Source organism: Nerophis lumbriciformis, linkage group LG26 (assembly GCF_033978685.3).
Source record: "Nerophis lumbriciformis linkage group LG26, RoL_Nlum_v2.1, whole genome shotgun sequence".
In the NCBI taxonomy this organism is placed as follows: Eukaryota; Metazoa; Chordata; class Actinopteri; order Syngnathiformes; family Syngnathidae; genus Nerophis; species Nerophis lumbriciformis.
The window spans coordinates 13,904,162-13,919,764 of record NC_084573.2 but is presented as its reverse complement, the minus strand read 5'-3'; the positions used below and the strand labels follow the sequence as shown (position 1 = coordinate 13,919,764).

General features: G+C 40.2%; 1 protein-coding gene across 2 annotated transcripts in view; it reads left to right on the top strand.

Moving 5' to 3' along the window:
* The window catches only part of prep (prolyl endopeptidase), a 165,894-nt gene extending 153,595 nt beyond the window's left edge, over positions 1 to 12,299 (top strand). For both annotated transcript variants that reach the window (XM_061987343.2, XM_061987342.2), the window contains 3 exons: positions 1,310 to 1,441; positions 1,522 to 1,678; positions 11,596 to 12,299. In XM_061987343.2, the coding sequence (XP_061843327.1) occupies positions 1,310 to 1,441; positions 1,522 to 1,678; positions 11,596 to 11,887 (581 nt within the window). In that variant the 3' untranslated portion in view covers positions 11,888 to 12,299. The remainder of the gene's footprint in view (positions 1 to 1,309; positions 1,442 to 1,521; positions 1,679 to 11,595) is intronic.
* Positions 12,300 to 15,603: the final 3,304 nt, after the last annotated feature.

The window sequence follows — 15,603 nt, the reverse complement described above, 5'->3', positions numbered from 1 at the left end:
AACATGGCACTGCCATATTTATTATTGAAGTCACAAAGTGCATTATTTTTTTAACATGCCTCAAAACAGCAGCTTGGAATTTGGGACATGCTCTCCCTGAGAGAGCATGAAGAGGTTGAGGTGGGCGGGGTTGGGGGGGGCGGGGTTTTGGGCTAGGGAGTAGCGGGGGGTGTATATTGTAGCGTCCCGGAAGAGTTAGTGCTTCAAGGGGTTCTGGGTATTTGTTCTGTTGTGTTTATGTTGTGTTACGGTGCGGATGTTCTCCCGAAATGTGTTTGTCATTCTTGTTTGGTGTGTGTTCATAGTGTGGCGCATATTTGTAACAGTGTTAAAGTTGTCTGTACGGCCACCCTCAGTGTGACCTGTATGGCTGTTGACCAAGTATGTATGGATTCACTAGTGTGTGAAAAGCCGTAGATATTATGTGATTGGGCCGGCACTCAAAGGCAGTGCCTTTAAGGTTTATTGGCGCTCTGTACTTCTCCCTACGTCCGTTTACCACTCCGTACAGCGGCGTTTTAAAAAGTCATACATTTTACTTTTTGAAACCGATACCGATCATTTCCGATATTACATTTTAAAGCATTTATCGGCCCATAATATCGGCAGTCCGATATTATTGGACATCTCTAATTAATTTCAATGTTTGGAATCTCCGCTTTTGCATGATATACTAGTTACTATGGTAATCTAATTAGTTACTATGGTAATCTAAATCAAAGCAGTTCCGACGAGGCACCAAGCAGTGTGGGTGGGGAGCGTTTCCACAGCCTGAAATGCGAGTGTCAGGGACAGACGCGGAAGGAGATTTTTACAACAAAGTTCTAAAGCTTAGTGATATATCAGATTGTAGGTGGTGTTTTGTTTTTTTTACCCTTTGCGTCCATATTTCGCTGTGTTTGTTGCATTGATTGTAAAATATGTTGATCGAGAAGGGGTGTGATGTTCTTATGCTGTCAATATTCAGTGTTTTATCGTTCATAGTTAATATTGTGAATCGCACATTCTTTATTTTCATGTACATTCTGCGTGTCTCATTCAAAAAATTTTAAAAATTCCATCCGTTTAATAAGGCAGTCTGTCTTAACCTTTTTAGCATTCAATCAGACATTGTGAGGTTTTGTATCAGTGTTCCTAAAAATCTGATATTTTTCTCCAAATTTGGCTCCCCGAGGCAAAATAATTGCCCAGGCCTGGGGTAGATGGACACTATGCATTGTGCGTTAAATAATCTTGCGTGTCTTAGTGCCGCGTGATTTTTTTGTTTACCCTGTATGTGTGTACCCATACATTATATTTCTCTCTTTAGCTGGTATGTTGGCAAACAAGCAGAACTGCTTCACAGACTTCCAGTGTGCAGCAGAGTATCTAATCAAGGAGGGATACACCTCGTCGTCCAAACTCACCATCAATGGAGGCTCAAACGGCGGCCTTCTCGTAGGTGCGTCACTAAGAGGCTGTAACAAAACTACCTTTTTCTTCTGCCCCAGCCATCGTTGACATCTGCTCTTCCCTCCCCAGCGGCGTGTGTAAACCAACGACCCGAGTTGTTCGGCTGTGCTGTCGCCCAAGTCGGTGTCATGGACATGCTCAAATTCCACAAGTTCACCATCGGCCATGCCTGGACAACTGACTTTGGCTGCTCGGACGACAAAGAGCAGTTTGAGTGGCTGATCAAGTAAGTGAAACACATGGTCACCAAGTGGACAAAGCCGACCTATTATTAGGTAGCTACGTTCAATAATTAAAAGGGTTGCAACTAGAGATGTCCGATAATGGCTTTTCTGCCGATATCCGATATTCCGATATTGTCCAACTCTTAATTACCGATTCCGATATCAACCGATACCGATATATACAGTCGTGGAATTAACACATTATTATACCTAATTTTGTTGTGATGCCCCGCTGGATGCATTTGACAATGTAACAAGGTTTTCCAAAATAAATCAACTCAAGTTATGGCAAAAAGTGCCAACATGGCACTGCCATATTTATTATTGAAGTCACAAAGTGCATTATTTTTTTAAACATGCCTCAAAACAGCAGCTTGGAATTTGGGACATGCTCTCCCTGAGAAGCCTGATACCCACTACAACTATGGGAAATACTATACTTTGACTTTCACAAAGTGCATTATTTTTTTATTTTTTTTAAACATGCCTCAAAACAACAGCTACAAAAACAATGAAGGCACAGAGTATACTAGAGTAATATAGTAAACAATAACAGTCCTCTTTAGTGCAAGACTGCCTGGTATACTGTATAACAGGAAATTATAAACTGGGCTCAATCTGCCCTGCTCTAACGTATTTGTATGAGTAACAAAAATGTGCTGCAAGCTAGTGGTGAGTGCTTGAAGTGGCCTACCAGTCAGCCAGAGCTTCTGAAATGCTGCGTTGAGACAGGGCAAATCCGTTCACTGCAAGCTGCAGAGTGTGCGCCATGCAGGGCAGACTAGCCACACCAAACTCCACCGTAGCTTTTGCCATACTGCGTGCGTTGCCCCTGACCACAACGTGGGCTTTCGCCCTGGGGTGGTTTTTGTTGTATTTTTGTTTTTTCTCGGCAGAGTCTTTAGGCGACAACAGTGTGGTACTACTTTTTTACAGTGTTTTCTTTTCATCCATCTTCCGTTTGTATTCATCGCGTATCTCCTTATTATTCTTGAAGAGGTGGGAGATCAAATTACTCGTATTAAAGGAAGACGTCTTGGTTCCTCCTCGCATAACCAATTTTTTGCAGTCATTGTAAATTGCCAGTTTTTATCCGCCAGACACACTTTAAAATAATCCCAAACCATAGACATGGTGTCGTTAGTCAGTCACCGAGCGAGCTCGCTTGTTAGTAAGGCTACAGCACCGGCAACAACACACTCTTGTTGTTGTTATGCTCCGCTCGTGGCGGTTTGATAAGGTCATCAAGCGTCGCCAGTAAACCTCTCATGCTGCAGTCGTCAACTCCTGTGTTGTGTGTGGGAGAGGGGAGGGGCTGCTGACTGGGAGACGCAACTGCTCTGTACTTCTCCCTACGTCCGTGTACCGCTCCGTACAGCGGCGTTTTAAAAAGTAATTAATTTTACTTTTTGAAACCAATAATTTCCGATATTACATTTTAAAGCATTTATCGACCGATAATATCGGCAGGCCTATATTATCGGACATCTCTAGTTGCAACGGTACTGTACTCAGTTTTTGGACCCTGGTTTCGGTTCGTGTTTGGTAAATATTTTGTGTTTAGGGAAAACAGCTTTGTCTGATTCAAATTGTCTCTATATTTTGCTGGTCAGCCAAAACTGTATTTTGCAGTTAGAAGTATCACTGGTGTACTGAATTTTATAAGACGTTTCTTAAAGGAACACTGCACTTTTTTATTTATTTTGCCTATCGGTTTTTTTGGTTTATTTGGGGTAAGCGCGCTATTTATGTCGAAATAGCTTGTCTCCAAATTCCACATTCGCAGCTTCGAGTCGCTTTCACCTCACTCTGTCTGCTTCCACGTGCTCCAATATTTCACCCTCGTCTTCGTGCTGGCTTCTAGAAGCAGCAGTTCATCCTCCGTAGATTCAGGTTCAAAAAGATAAGGTTGTGAACCCTCATTTGTCCAAAAATAGTAGTCTTTGTTGTTTGTTACCAAGTCTATCATGATTACATATGATTCGGAAGTAGGAACACACATGCGCTGCTTTGGAAACAGAAATCAATATGTGGAAGAAGTCAATTAAATTGTTAAAAAATACAGTAAATATAGAACGTTTTACATATTATTATGAACGTGTCTGTAACTACATTATATAAATAATAATGATAAATGGGTTGTACTTGTATAGCGCTTTTCTACCTTCAAGGTACTCAAAGCGCTTTGACACTACTACCACATTTACCCATTCACACACTGATGGAGGGAGCTGCCATGCAAGGCGCTAAGCAGCACCCATCAGGAGCAAGGGTGAAGTGTCTTGCTCAGGACACAACGGACATGACGAGGTTGGTACTAGGTGGGGATTGAACCAGGGCCATTCTTCCACTGCGCCACGCCGTCCCTATAATAATATATATATAATATATATATATTAGGGCTGCAACAACTAATCGATTAAATCGATTATAAAAATAGTTGCCGATTAATTTAGTCATCGTTGGATCTATGCTATGCGCATGCGCAGAGCTTTTTATTTTTTATTTTTTTTCTTTTATATTTAAAAAAAATTTTTTTTTTTTTTTTAATAAATAAACCTTTATTTATAAACTGCAACATTTACAAACAGCTGAGAAACAATAATCAAAATAAGTATGGTGCCAGTATACTGTTTTTTTCCAATAAAATACTGGATAGGATAGAAATGTAGTTTGTCTCTTTTATCCGATTATTAATCGATTAATCGAAGTAATAATCGACAGATTAACCGATTATCAAATTAATCGTTAGTTGCAGCCCTAATATATATATATATATATACTTACAGTTTGTATACAAATCGTTGATGGAGGGTTTTGCAGTTGTCTCATAGGGCTTTGAAGGCTACAACGGTGACTCCCATTAGCCGCATCTTCCAAGCATTTTTTATCATTTTTAAAATCCCAATGATAAAAAACAAAAGATGTGTATTCTTGTCTCTCATAATGATTGTGAACGATAGGCAAAATTCCCGAAAAAGTACACGTCCCCTTTAAGTTAACAGTAACTAAACACAACACTTTCCAAATGCTAAATTGCCTCTTATTCCATGACTATTCGTACACACAAGTGCAAGACACACCATCACACCTTACTGGTAATCAGGGACCCATTTTGCGGACATTTATTAACTCATATAGCTTACGGTATATTTTATGAGAATACACTGTAAAGTGCAGTTTGAATTTGAGAGAGTGCAACAAAAAAAACTGTGCTAGCATATAACAAGTTTAATGATCATTTGTTGAACAAGTTTTTATCTGCAAAACACAAACTCAAAATTGTCTGTAGAGGTTTTTTATATCTGTGGAGTTAAATTAGAAAAAAGTGTGATTAAAAAAATAATCATTAAATATAATTTTTTGTTTCTTTTTATTAAGTCATGTAAATTTAATTTCCCAGTCTGACATAAAAGTTCAGTCACATAGTTTTACCTGCGAGTCTACATTGTGGGCGGAATTTGTTCAGGTTCACTCTTTGTATTTTGGAATTAGTCAATCCTCTCTCTCACGTCTGCAGCTGGTCCAAAATGCAGCTGCCCGACTTTTAACTAACACAAGAAAAACAGAGCACATTACTCCTGTTTTAGCCTCCCTCCACTGGCTGTCTGTGTCTTTTAGAGTCTATTTTAAAATTATCTTACTCGTTTTTAAATCCTTACGTGGTCTTGCCCCACCTTAGCTCTCTGAGCTGCTCCACCTCTATGCCCCCACCCGGTCCCTCAGGTCAGCTGATCCTGGAGGTACCCAAATCAAAGCGCAAGCTCAGAGGGGACCCGCGACTTCTCTGTCGCGGGTCCCTAACTCTGGAACGATCTCCCTCTCCATGTGAGACAGGCCCCTTCTTTGGCTATTTTTATGACCCTTCTTAAAACCCATTTGTTATTCACTGGCTTTTAACCCAGCATGAGACTTTAAACTGTTTTTAACTTTTTAACTGCTTTTTATCCAACAATTTGTTCTTAGGGTAATTTGTATTTGCTTTTTACTTCTGTTTTAAATGTTATTTTTTAGTCTGTCCTTTGCCTCTATTTCTACAGCCCTTTGTTCTTCAACTGTGGTTGTTTTTAAAGCCTACTGAAATGCGATTATCTTATTTAAACGGGGATAGCAGGTCCATTCTATGTGTCATACTTGATCATTTCGCAATATTGCCATATTTTTGCTGAAAGGATTTAGTAGAGAACATCGACGATAAAGTTCGCAACTTTTGGTCGCTGATAAAAAAGCCTTGCCTGTACCGGAAGTAGCAGACGAGTAGCGTGACGTCACAGGTTGTGGAGCTCCTCACATCTGCACATTGTTTACAATCATGGCCACCAGCAGCGAGAGTGATTTGGACCGAGAAAGCAACGATTTCCCCATTAATTTGAGCGAGAATGAAAGATTTGTGGATGAGGAAAGTGAGAGTGAAGGACTAGAGGGCAGTGGGAGCGATTCAGATAGGGAAGATGCTGTGAGAGGCGGGTGGGACCTGATATTCAGCTGGGAATGACTAAAACAGTAAATAAACACAAGACATATATATACTCTATTAGCCACAACACAACCAGGCTTATATTTAATATGCCACAAATTAATCCCGCATAACAAACTTCTCCCCCCTCCCGTCCATATAATCAATCAATCAATCAATCAATGTTTATTTATATAGCACTAAATCACAAGTGTCTCAAAGGGCTGCACAAGCCACAACGACATCCTCGGTACAAAGCCCACATAAGGGCAAGGAAAAACTCACCCCAGTGGGACGTCGATGTGAATGACTATGAGAAACCTTGGAGAAGACCACATATGTGGGTATGGGGGGGGTTATATAACCCGCCAATACAACTCAAACACCTGCACAACACACTCAATCCCACAGCCCAAAGTACCGTTCACCTCCCCAAAGTTCATACAGCACATATATTTCCCCAAAGTCCCCTAAGTTACGTACGTGACATGCACATAGCGGCACGCACGTACGGGCAAGCGATCAAATGTTTGGAAGCCGCAGCTGCATGCGTACTCACGGTACCGCGTCTGCGCATCCAACTCAAAGTCCTCCTGGTAAGAGTCTCTGTTGTCCCAGTTCTCCACAGGCCAATGGTAAAGCTTGACTGTCATCTTCCGCGAATGTAAACAATGAAACACCGGCTGTGTTTGTGTTGCTGCAGTCGGTCGCAATACACCGCTTTCCACCTACAGCTTTCTTCTTTGCTGTCTCTATTGTTCATTGAACAAATTGCAAAAGATTCACCAACACAGATGTCCAAAATACTGTGGAATTTTGCGATGAAAACATACGACTTAATAGCTGGCCACCATGCTGTCCCAAAATGTCCTCTACAATCCGTGACGTCACGCGCTGATGTCATCATACCGAGACGTTTTCAGCAGGATATTTCGCGCAAAATTTCAAATTGCACTTTAGTAAGCTAACCCGTACTGGCATGTGTTGCAATGTTAAGATTTCATCATTGATATATAAACTATCAGACTGCGTGGTCGGTAGTAGTGTGTTTCAGTAGGCCTTTAAAGGGCTTTATAAATAAAGTTGGTATGGTATGGTATAGGTAACACGTGAACAAGCAATAGACAATTACACATATTGGAATAAAAGACCATTTTTCTATAAGTTGTTGTATTGCAACTTCTCAGCTCATGCGGGCCATGAATCTTTTTTTTTTCTTTGGTACAATGTTCAAGGAGACTTTATGTGTACCCATAGGTAAATTTGTTTTGTAGTGAAAACATTGAGGAGGAACATAAATCGCAAAAACAGTAAAATAAACAAAAATAAACCATGACATGACAAATTACTCACAGGCTCCCTGGGACTAGAACTAGGACCAGGAAAATAATTAAAAGTCACATGAACAATTAAAGACCAGACATGTGAATTTTTCCACAAAAATCCACGTTTTTAAACATTTCTTTTCATGTCAAAATATAAAGTTCGCATTTTTTAATGAAATATCAAATACAAATACAATCTAAACAGAAGTTGTTGAATGCTCGCCTCAGCTGCAGGTACTCGCCGCACCTCTTGCCTAAACGCAGCATTGAGTTGCAAGATGGGGAGACGATCAGGAGCATCGAAACAAGCTCGCTAGTTAGCTAACCATCTAGCTTGCTTACTTGTTGTTGCCTCCTTTCGCTCTCGGAGCCACAACGTTGAAGGCTGTCGACTTTGCTTATTATATTTGGATGATTACAATCAGAACACTGTAAGTTCCAAACCAGTTGTAGTATTAGAGTAGTTATTAGTAGCCAGCGAAAGGGAATATTTTTGACTTGATGATGTCACAACACCGAGAGGGCATTGCTACAGGATAGAGTTGCCCAATGGGAAACGTTTTCGGAGTTCTTTGCCTGCATGTTATAGAATTTTACATGACATTTTCAATGATAATGATACTAGTAAATGAAATGAAAACTTCTAAATTCTGTGGTACATTACATGGAACATGTAAGTGTCCAAAAATGATGAGAATAAATCTGAAAGTAAAATAAAGTGTAAAAATGCAGCCAGTCGCAGGACATGTCCTCTTGAATTTCGATGTTTGTTCTCAGTTTGTGTGGCAGCACTTAGTGCTGATAGAAATGTTCCTCTTTGTTTCTTCAAAGAAAGAAAGACACATTTTGGCATCAGAATAAGACCATAAAAGACTGAGATAAAAGGGGCGCACAACAGTGCTTGGACGTTACGCCGCAGGTGTAGGCTTTTCGCAACAAGCACACGCAATGCACATGACACACACACACACAAATTAATTACAAAAGTAAAAAACTGCTTTCTATAACAGTAGATTGTCCTGTGCAGAGCGGACCGAACGGTGCGGTGTTTTACCGTGTACCGTTGCTTCCCTAGTACCGTATTTTTCGGATTATAAATCGCAGTTTTTTTCATAGTTTGGCCGTGGGTGCGACATATACTCCGGAGCGACTTATGTGTGAAATTATTAACACATTACCTTAATATATCAAATAATATTATTTATCTAATTCACGAAAGAGACGAAGCAAAATGTCAGCAATCGTCACACACACGTCAACCAATACGATTTCGGCGGGGGAGGGTCATGGCAGAAGTGCTATATGCTACTGCCGTAGCTATTAAAATGGATCATTTCTACATTGGCGGTAACTTATAAAAACTGAGAAGGGCTGAACAAAAATGGCACGGAAAAAGAAATCATATACTGCAGATTACAAGCTGGACGTAGTGAAATATGCAGCAGAAAACGGCGATCGAGCAGCAGAAAGAAAGGACACTAGCGGGACATACCAGGAGCGACAACGAGGAAGAAGATTTCATCGGATTTAGCGATTAGGAGTGACAGATTGTTTTGTAAACGTATAGCATGTTCTATATGTTTTAGTTATTTGAATGACTCTTACCATAATATGTTACGTTAACATACCAGGCACGTTCTCAGTTGGTTATTTATGCCTCATATAACGTACACTTATTCAGCCTGTTGTTCACTATTCTTTATTTATTTTAAATTGCCTTTCAAATGTCTATTCTTCTAAACAACTCTGCCAACTCCAAAGGTAGACAATGCGCCGCTTCCTCTTCTATCGGTACGTCGCTTACGTCAGAGTCCCGCTCCCGCCAAATTTTTATTGGTTGACGTGTGTGACGATTGCTGATATACGCCTAGTCTCTTATGTGAATGAGATAAATAATATTATTTGATATTTTACGGTAATGTGTTAATAATTTCACACATAAGTCGCTCCAGCGTATAAATCGCACCCCCTATGAAAAAAACTGCGACTTATAATCCGAAAAATACGGTAGTAAACTGTCAGTTATTTAAGTAGTTGCTTATGAACATGGGCAGATTTCCTTTATTGTCTTGGTTGGAAGTTTCAGCAATTTAGCATTTAAAAGTGTTGTGTTTAGTTACTGTTAACTTAAAGGGGACGTGTACTTTTTCTGGAATTTTGCCTGTCGTTCACAATCATTATGTTTACTTTTTATATTTACTTATTCACACATAATAAACAGTACAAAAGGTAACATTGTTAGAATACGAAGAGACAAGAAATTAGTAATAAGAAATACGTAATAAGAAATAAGTGCAGGTGAGAAAAGAAACCCAAAAAGGGCTTATGCAAGGTTCTCACCTAAAGCAGTAAATGAACAAACAAAATTAAACATAGTACCGTATTTTTCGGACTATAAGGCGCACTTAAAACCCTTTTATTTTCTCAAAAATCGACGGTGCACCTAATGTACGGAATAATTCTGGTTGTGCTTACCGACCTTGAAGCAATTTTATTTGGTACATGGTGTAATGATAAGTGTGACCAGTAGATGGCAGTCACACATAAGAGGTACGTGTAGACTGCACTATGACTGAACTATGATGTTAAATGTCCAAAAATACAAAAAAGAGCATTTTTTTTTTCTGCACAGCCATCTATTCACGTTCCATCGGTCTGTCTCACTTTAAAAAGAAGTGTCTCCATGGGAGGTTAAGCAGGGAATATTTAAAGATGGGGAGCTAATAAGGCCTCTGTAGCCTAGCATTCATTTGTTTACTAACTGCTAAAATATTGCATAAAATGTTTTTTCGTTGCTTTTGGTTAATTTTGATTCCATATAATCCCTGAAAACCTTTCAAAATGTAAACTACATAACTGGAAATCTCATGTAAAAAATATACAACATAAAGTAGCAAGAAACACGTCAATCATGAATAAAGCAAAACATGTTCTCAACCAAAAATCACTTCATATTCTCTACTGCTCGCTAGTGTTACCATATCTGAGTTATTGTGTAGAAATATGGGGAAATAACTACAAAAGTACACTTCATTCATTAACGGTGTTACAAAAAAGATCAGTTACAATAATACATAATGTTGGATATAGAGAACATACAAACCCAATCCAATCCACTTTATTTAAATAGCACATTTAAACAACAAAAATGTTTCCAAAGTGCTGCACAACAATATTAAAAACAATATTCAAATATTATCCTTAGCTCCACCAATGACTGAATAAAAACCAAAAATAAATAAATATAAAAATAAATATGATAAACTATTTTAAAGGGTAAAACCAATTAAAACAGTAAATAGAAATCAAAAATAAATAAAAAAACACAATAAACACCAAACCCTTTATTTATCGAATCAAAAATACTGAAATTCCACGACATAGTGAATTTGCAAACAGTTAAAATTATACACAAAGAAAACTATAACCTGCAACCCAAGAATATACAACAATTCTTCTAAAAAAAAAAAGGAGAAATATAATCTTAGAGAAAAATGTAATTTAAAACACTTGTATGCACGTACAACACTTAAGACCTTCAGTATATCAGTATGTGGAATTAAATGATGGAATGGATTAAGCAAAGCAATCAAACAATGTACTGATATGATCCACTTCAAGAAAGTCTTCAAACTTAAAGTGTTTACAAAGTACAAAGAAGAAGAACCATGATAAACATTCTGAATTTATTTCATCCATCCATTCATTAATTTATTCATTCTCAAAATAATCTTACTCATCTCATCATATGAAATATAACTTACTTTACCGAGTATTATTTATTTATTTATTTATTCTTATTGTGATTACTTATGCAGTGTATTGTGAATAAATTGAGAACAGGAAGTGAACAAAAGTTTTAGCAACTGTTATGTCAAAGAAAAGGGGTAGGATTAAATAAGCTCTGCTTCTTCCTACTCCTTTTCGAACATGTTGAAAAGACAAACTGGAAATTGTGATGTATCATGTTGTATGCTTGCATGTTCCAAATAAACTCAAACATAAAAAAAGTCAATTATAACTTTACGTGCGTGGAGCCTTCAGTTGTATAGAATGAAAACACACCTTATCTCACATTGTTTCCCCCCACACTTCTACACCTCTCGGCGTATGTGCCCCCCCCCTTATTCCATCCCAGATACTCCCCGCTCCACAACATCCAAGTCCCAGAAGACAACGGGGTCCAGTACCCCGCCGTCCTCCTGTTGACGGGCGACCACGACGACCGGGTGGTGCCCCTCCACTCGCTCAAATACATCGCCACCCTGCAGCACATCGTGGGCCGCGACGCCAAGCAGGTCAACCCTCTGTTCATCCTGGTGGACACCAAGTCGGGCCACGGCGCCGGCAAGCCCACCAGCAAAGTCATCCAGGAGGTGGCCGACACTTACGCTTTTATCGCTCGCTGTCTCAAAATCTCCTGGGTTTAAATAAGCCGCACCTGTCGTGTCTGTGTTCCTGTCTCGTCCCTCTCCCTTTACCGCCAAGGTTCCCCCGCAAAGAACTTGAAAAGAACACAAGTTAATGGACAACACATCCACAGCTTTCTCCTAATGTCATCACTTTGAGGCAAACTTACTGAAATCAGCCAATCAGCTGTTGTCATGAGTGTGTATTTACTTCCTGTATTATTTATTGTTTACACATTCATCGGGACACTATTGTGTGCAAAGCAAGGCTGCTACTGCACGTTAGCAGTGTCTCTACAACTAGTTTGTGACTGTGTGTGTCTTTCCCCGTACATGCAGAAAGATTTCTACCTCTTGACATATGCTGATTGTTCCACCTTTAGAAAGGGAACACAACAATGCCACAATAAACAACCTTTTTTAAGCAGTGACATCCATTGACTGGTTCTTCTTCGCAATCAAAGTGCATGGAAACACTGTAACAATGCTTAAACCTCATCACAATAAAGACACTAAAACTTTGATCAACTGTACTAACAAAAACTATACAACCATGTTTTTTTACTTAGTGAAGCTTCCCCAGAATTAAAGTGTTGGGTCACGTTCTACAAAACCAGTGAAGTTAGCACGTTGTGTACTTGGTAAACAAAAACAGAATACATTGATTTGCAAATCCTTTTCAACTTATATCCAATTGAATAGACTGCAAAGACAAGATATTTAACGTTTGAACTGGAAAACTATTATTTTTGCAAATATTAGCTCATTTGGACTTTGATGCCTGCAACTTGAGGACCATCCGGATTGTTCTAAGCACCAAGTTCAAAGGACAGCATCTGTGATGGTATCTGTGAAGGCACCATTAATGCTGAAAGGTACATACAGGTTTTGGAGCAACGTATTTTGCCATCCAAGCAACGTTATCATGGACGCCCCTGCTTATTTCAGCAAGACAATGCCAAGCCACGTGTTACAACAGTGTGGTTTCGTAGTAAAAGAGTGCGGGTACTAGACTGGCCTGCCTGTAGTCCAGACCTGTCTCCCATTTTAAATATGCGGCGCAATATGAAGCCTAAAATACCACAACGGAGACCACGTACTGTTGAACAACTTAAGCTGTACATCAAGCAAGAATGGGAAAGAATTTCACCTGAAAAGCTTTAAAAATGTGTCTCCTCAGTTCCCAAACGTTTACTGAGTTTGTTAAAAGGAAAGGCCATGTAACACAGTGGTATAAATGCCCTGTGCCAACTTTTTTGCAATGTGTTGCTGCCATTAAATTCTAAGTTAATGATTATTTGCAAAAACAAATTATGTTTTTCAGTTGGAACATTAAATATCTTGTCTTTGCAGTCTATTCAATTGAATATAAGGATTTGCAAATCATTGTATTCGGTCCTGAGTAGTCCTGAGTTCAATCCCGGGCTCGGGTTCTTTCTGTCTGGAGTTTGCATGTCCTCCCCATGACTGCGTGGGTTCCCTCCGGGTACTCCGGCTTCCTCCCACCTCCAAAGACATGCACCTGGGGATAGGTTGATTGGCAACACTAAATGGTCCCTAGTGTGTGAATGTGAGTGTGAATGTTGTCTGTCTATCTCTGTTGGCCCTTGGCCCTGCGATGAGGTGGCGACTTGTCCTGTGTGTACCCCGCCTTCCGCCCGATTGTAGCTGAGATTGGCTCCAGCGCCCCCCGCTACCCCGAAGGGAATAAGCGGTAGAAAATGGATGGATTTATTCTGTTTTTATTTACCATTTACACAATGTGCCAACTTGATTTGATTTTGATTTTGATTTATTGGTCCCCGTTGGGGAAATTCATTTTCACTGCCATACATTTAAACAATAGACATTACACATCACGAACAAAAATAACACATTTCAATGCTGTTTAGGGCGGCTATAGCTATGTATATATATATATATATATAGCTGTAATTCACTGAAATTCAAGTATTTATTTTATATATATATATATATATAAGAAATACTTGAATTTCAGTTAATTATATATACCATATTTTTTGGAGTATAAGTCGCACTGGAGTATAAGTCGCACCTGCCGAAAATGCATAATAAAAAAGGAAAAAAACGTATATAAGTCGCACTGGAGCCCGGCCAAACTATGAAAAAAACTGTGACTTATAGTCCGAAAAATACGGTATATATATATATACACACCCCTTCCCCAGCGGGCCTTTTGAATATCTCTCTAATTCTGAGGTCTCAAGGTTGGCAAATATGTTCCCAACCCAACTATTGGGTTGCGCAATAGTTAACCCAATAGTTGGTTAAAAATTATACATTTTACTGGTTTGTCTTACTCCTTCCCAACTACTGATCAAAATACTTTTTATTCCATTAAAATATACTCAAAAGCAAGATATGACTGACATTTTTTACAAAAATTGCCTGTGAATGGGCATAGTATACAGCATGCTCAAATATGTTCATGTACATAAGATGTGTGATTGTAAATAATGTTAATGAGATTAATCCATAATAAAATTCCCTTCAAGAAAAAAGTAACTTTTTAATTAAAAAAAAGCCTTTTACCCAAAATTGTGTTACTCGTTGAAAGAAGGGGAACCGGAGGGTGTGTTCCAACTATCATGGGATCACACTCCTCAGCTTTCCCGGTAAGGTCTATTCAGGTGTACTGGAGAGGAGGCTACGCCGGATAGTCGAACCTCGAATTCAGGAGGAACAGTGTGGTTTTCGTCCTGGTTGTGGAACTGTGGACCAGCTCTATACTCTCGGCAGGGTCCTTGAGGGTGCATGGGAGTTTGCCCAACCAGTCTACATATGTTTTGTGGACTTGGAGAAGGCATTCGACCGTGTCCCTCGGGAAGTCCTGTGGGGAGTGCTCAGAGAGTATGGGGTATCGGACTGTCTGATTGTGGCGGTTCGCTCCCTGTATGATCAGTGTCAGAGCTTGGTCCGCATTGCCGGCAGTAAGTCGGACACGTTTCCAGTGAGGGTTGGACTCCGCCAAGGCTGCCCTTTGTCACCGATTCTGTTCATAACTTTTATGGACAGAATTTCTAGGCGCAGTCAGGGCGTTGAGGGGATCTGGTTTGGTGGCTGCAGGATTAGGTCTCTGCTTTTTGCAGATGATGTGGTCCTGATGGCTTCATCTGGCCAAGATCTTCAGCTCTCACTGGATCGGTTCGCAGCCAAGTGTGAAGCGACTGGGATGAGAATCAGCACCTCCAAGTCCGAGTCCATTGTTCTTGCCCGGAAAAGGGTGGAGTGCCATCTCTGGGTTGGGTAGGAGATATTGCCCCAAGTGGAGGAGTTCAAGTACCTCGGAGTCTTGTTCACGAGTGAGGGAAGAGTGGATGGTGAGATCGACAGGCGGATCGGTGCGGCGTCTTCAGTAATGCGGACGCTGTATCAATCCGTTGTGGTGAAGAAGGAGCTGAGCCAGAAGGCAAAGCTCTCAATTTACCGGTTGATCTACGTTCCCATCCTCACCTATGGTCATGAGCTTTGGGTTTTGACCGAAAGGACAAGATCACGGGTACAAGCGGCCGAAATGAGCTCCCAGTTCTCCCTTAGAGATAGGGTGAGAAGCTCTGTCATCCGGGAGGAGCTCAAAGTAAAGCCGCTGCTCCTCCACATGGAGAGGAGCCAGATGAGGTGGTTCGGGTATCAGCTCAGGATGCCACCCGAACGCCTCCCTAGGGAGGTGTTTAGGGCACGTCCAACCGGTAGGAGGTCACGGGGAAGACCCAGGA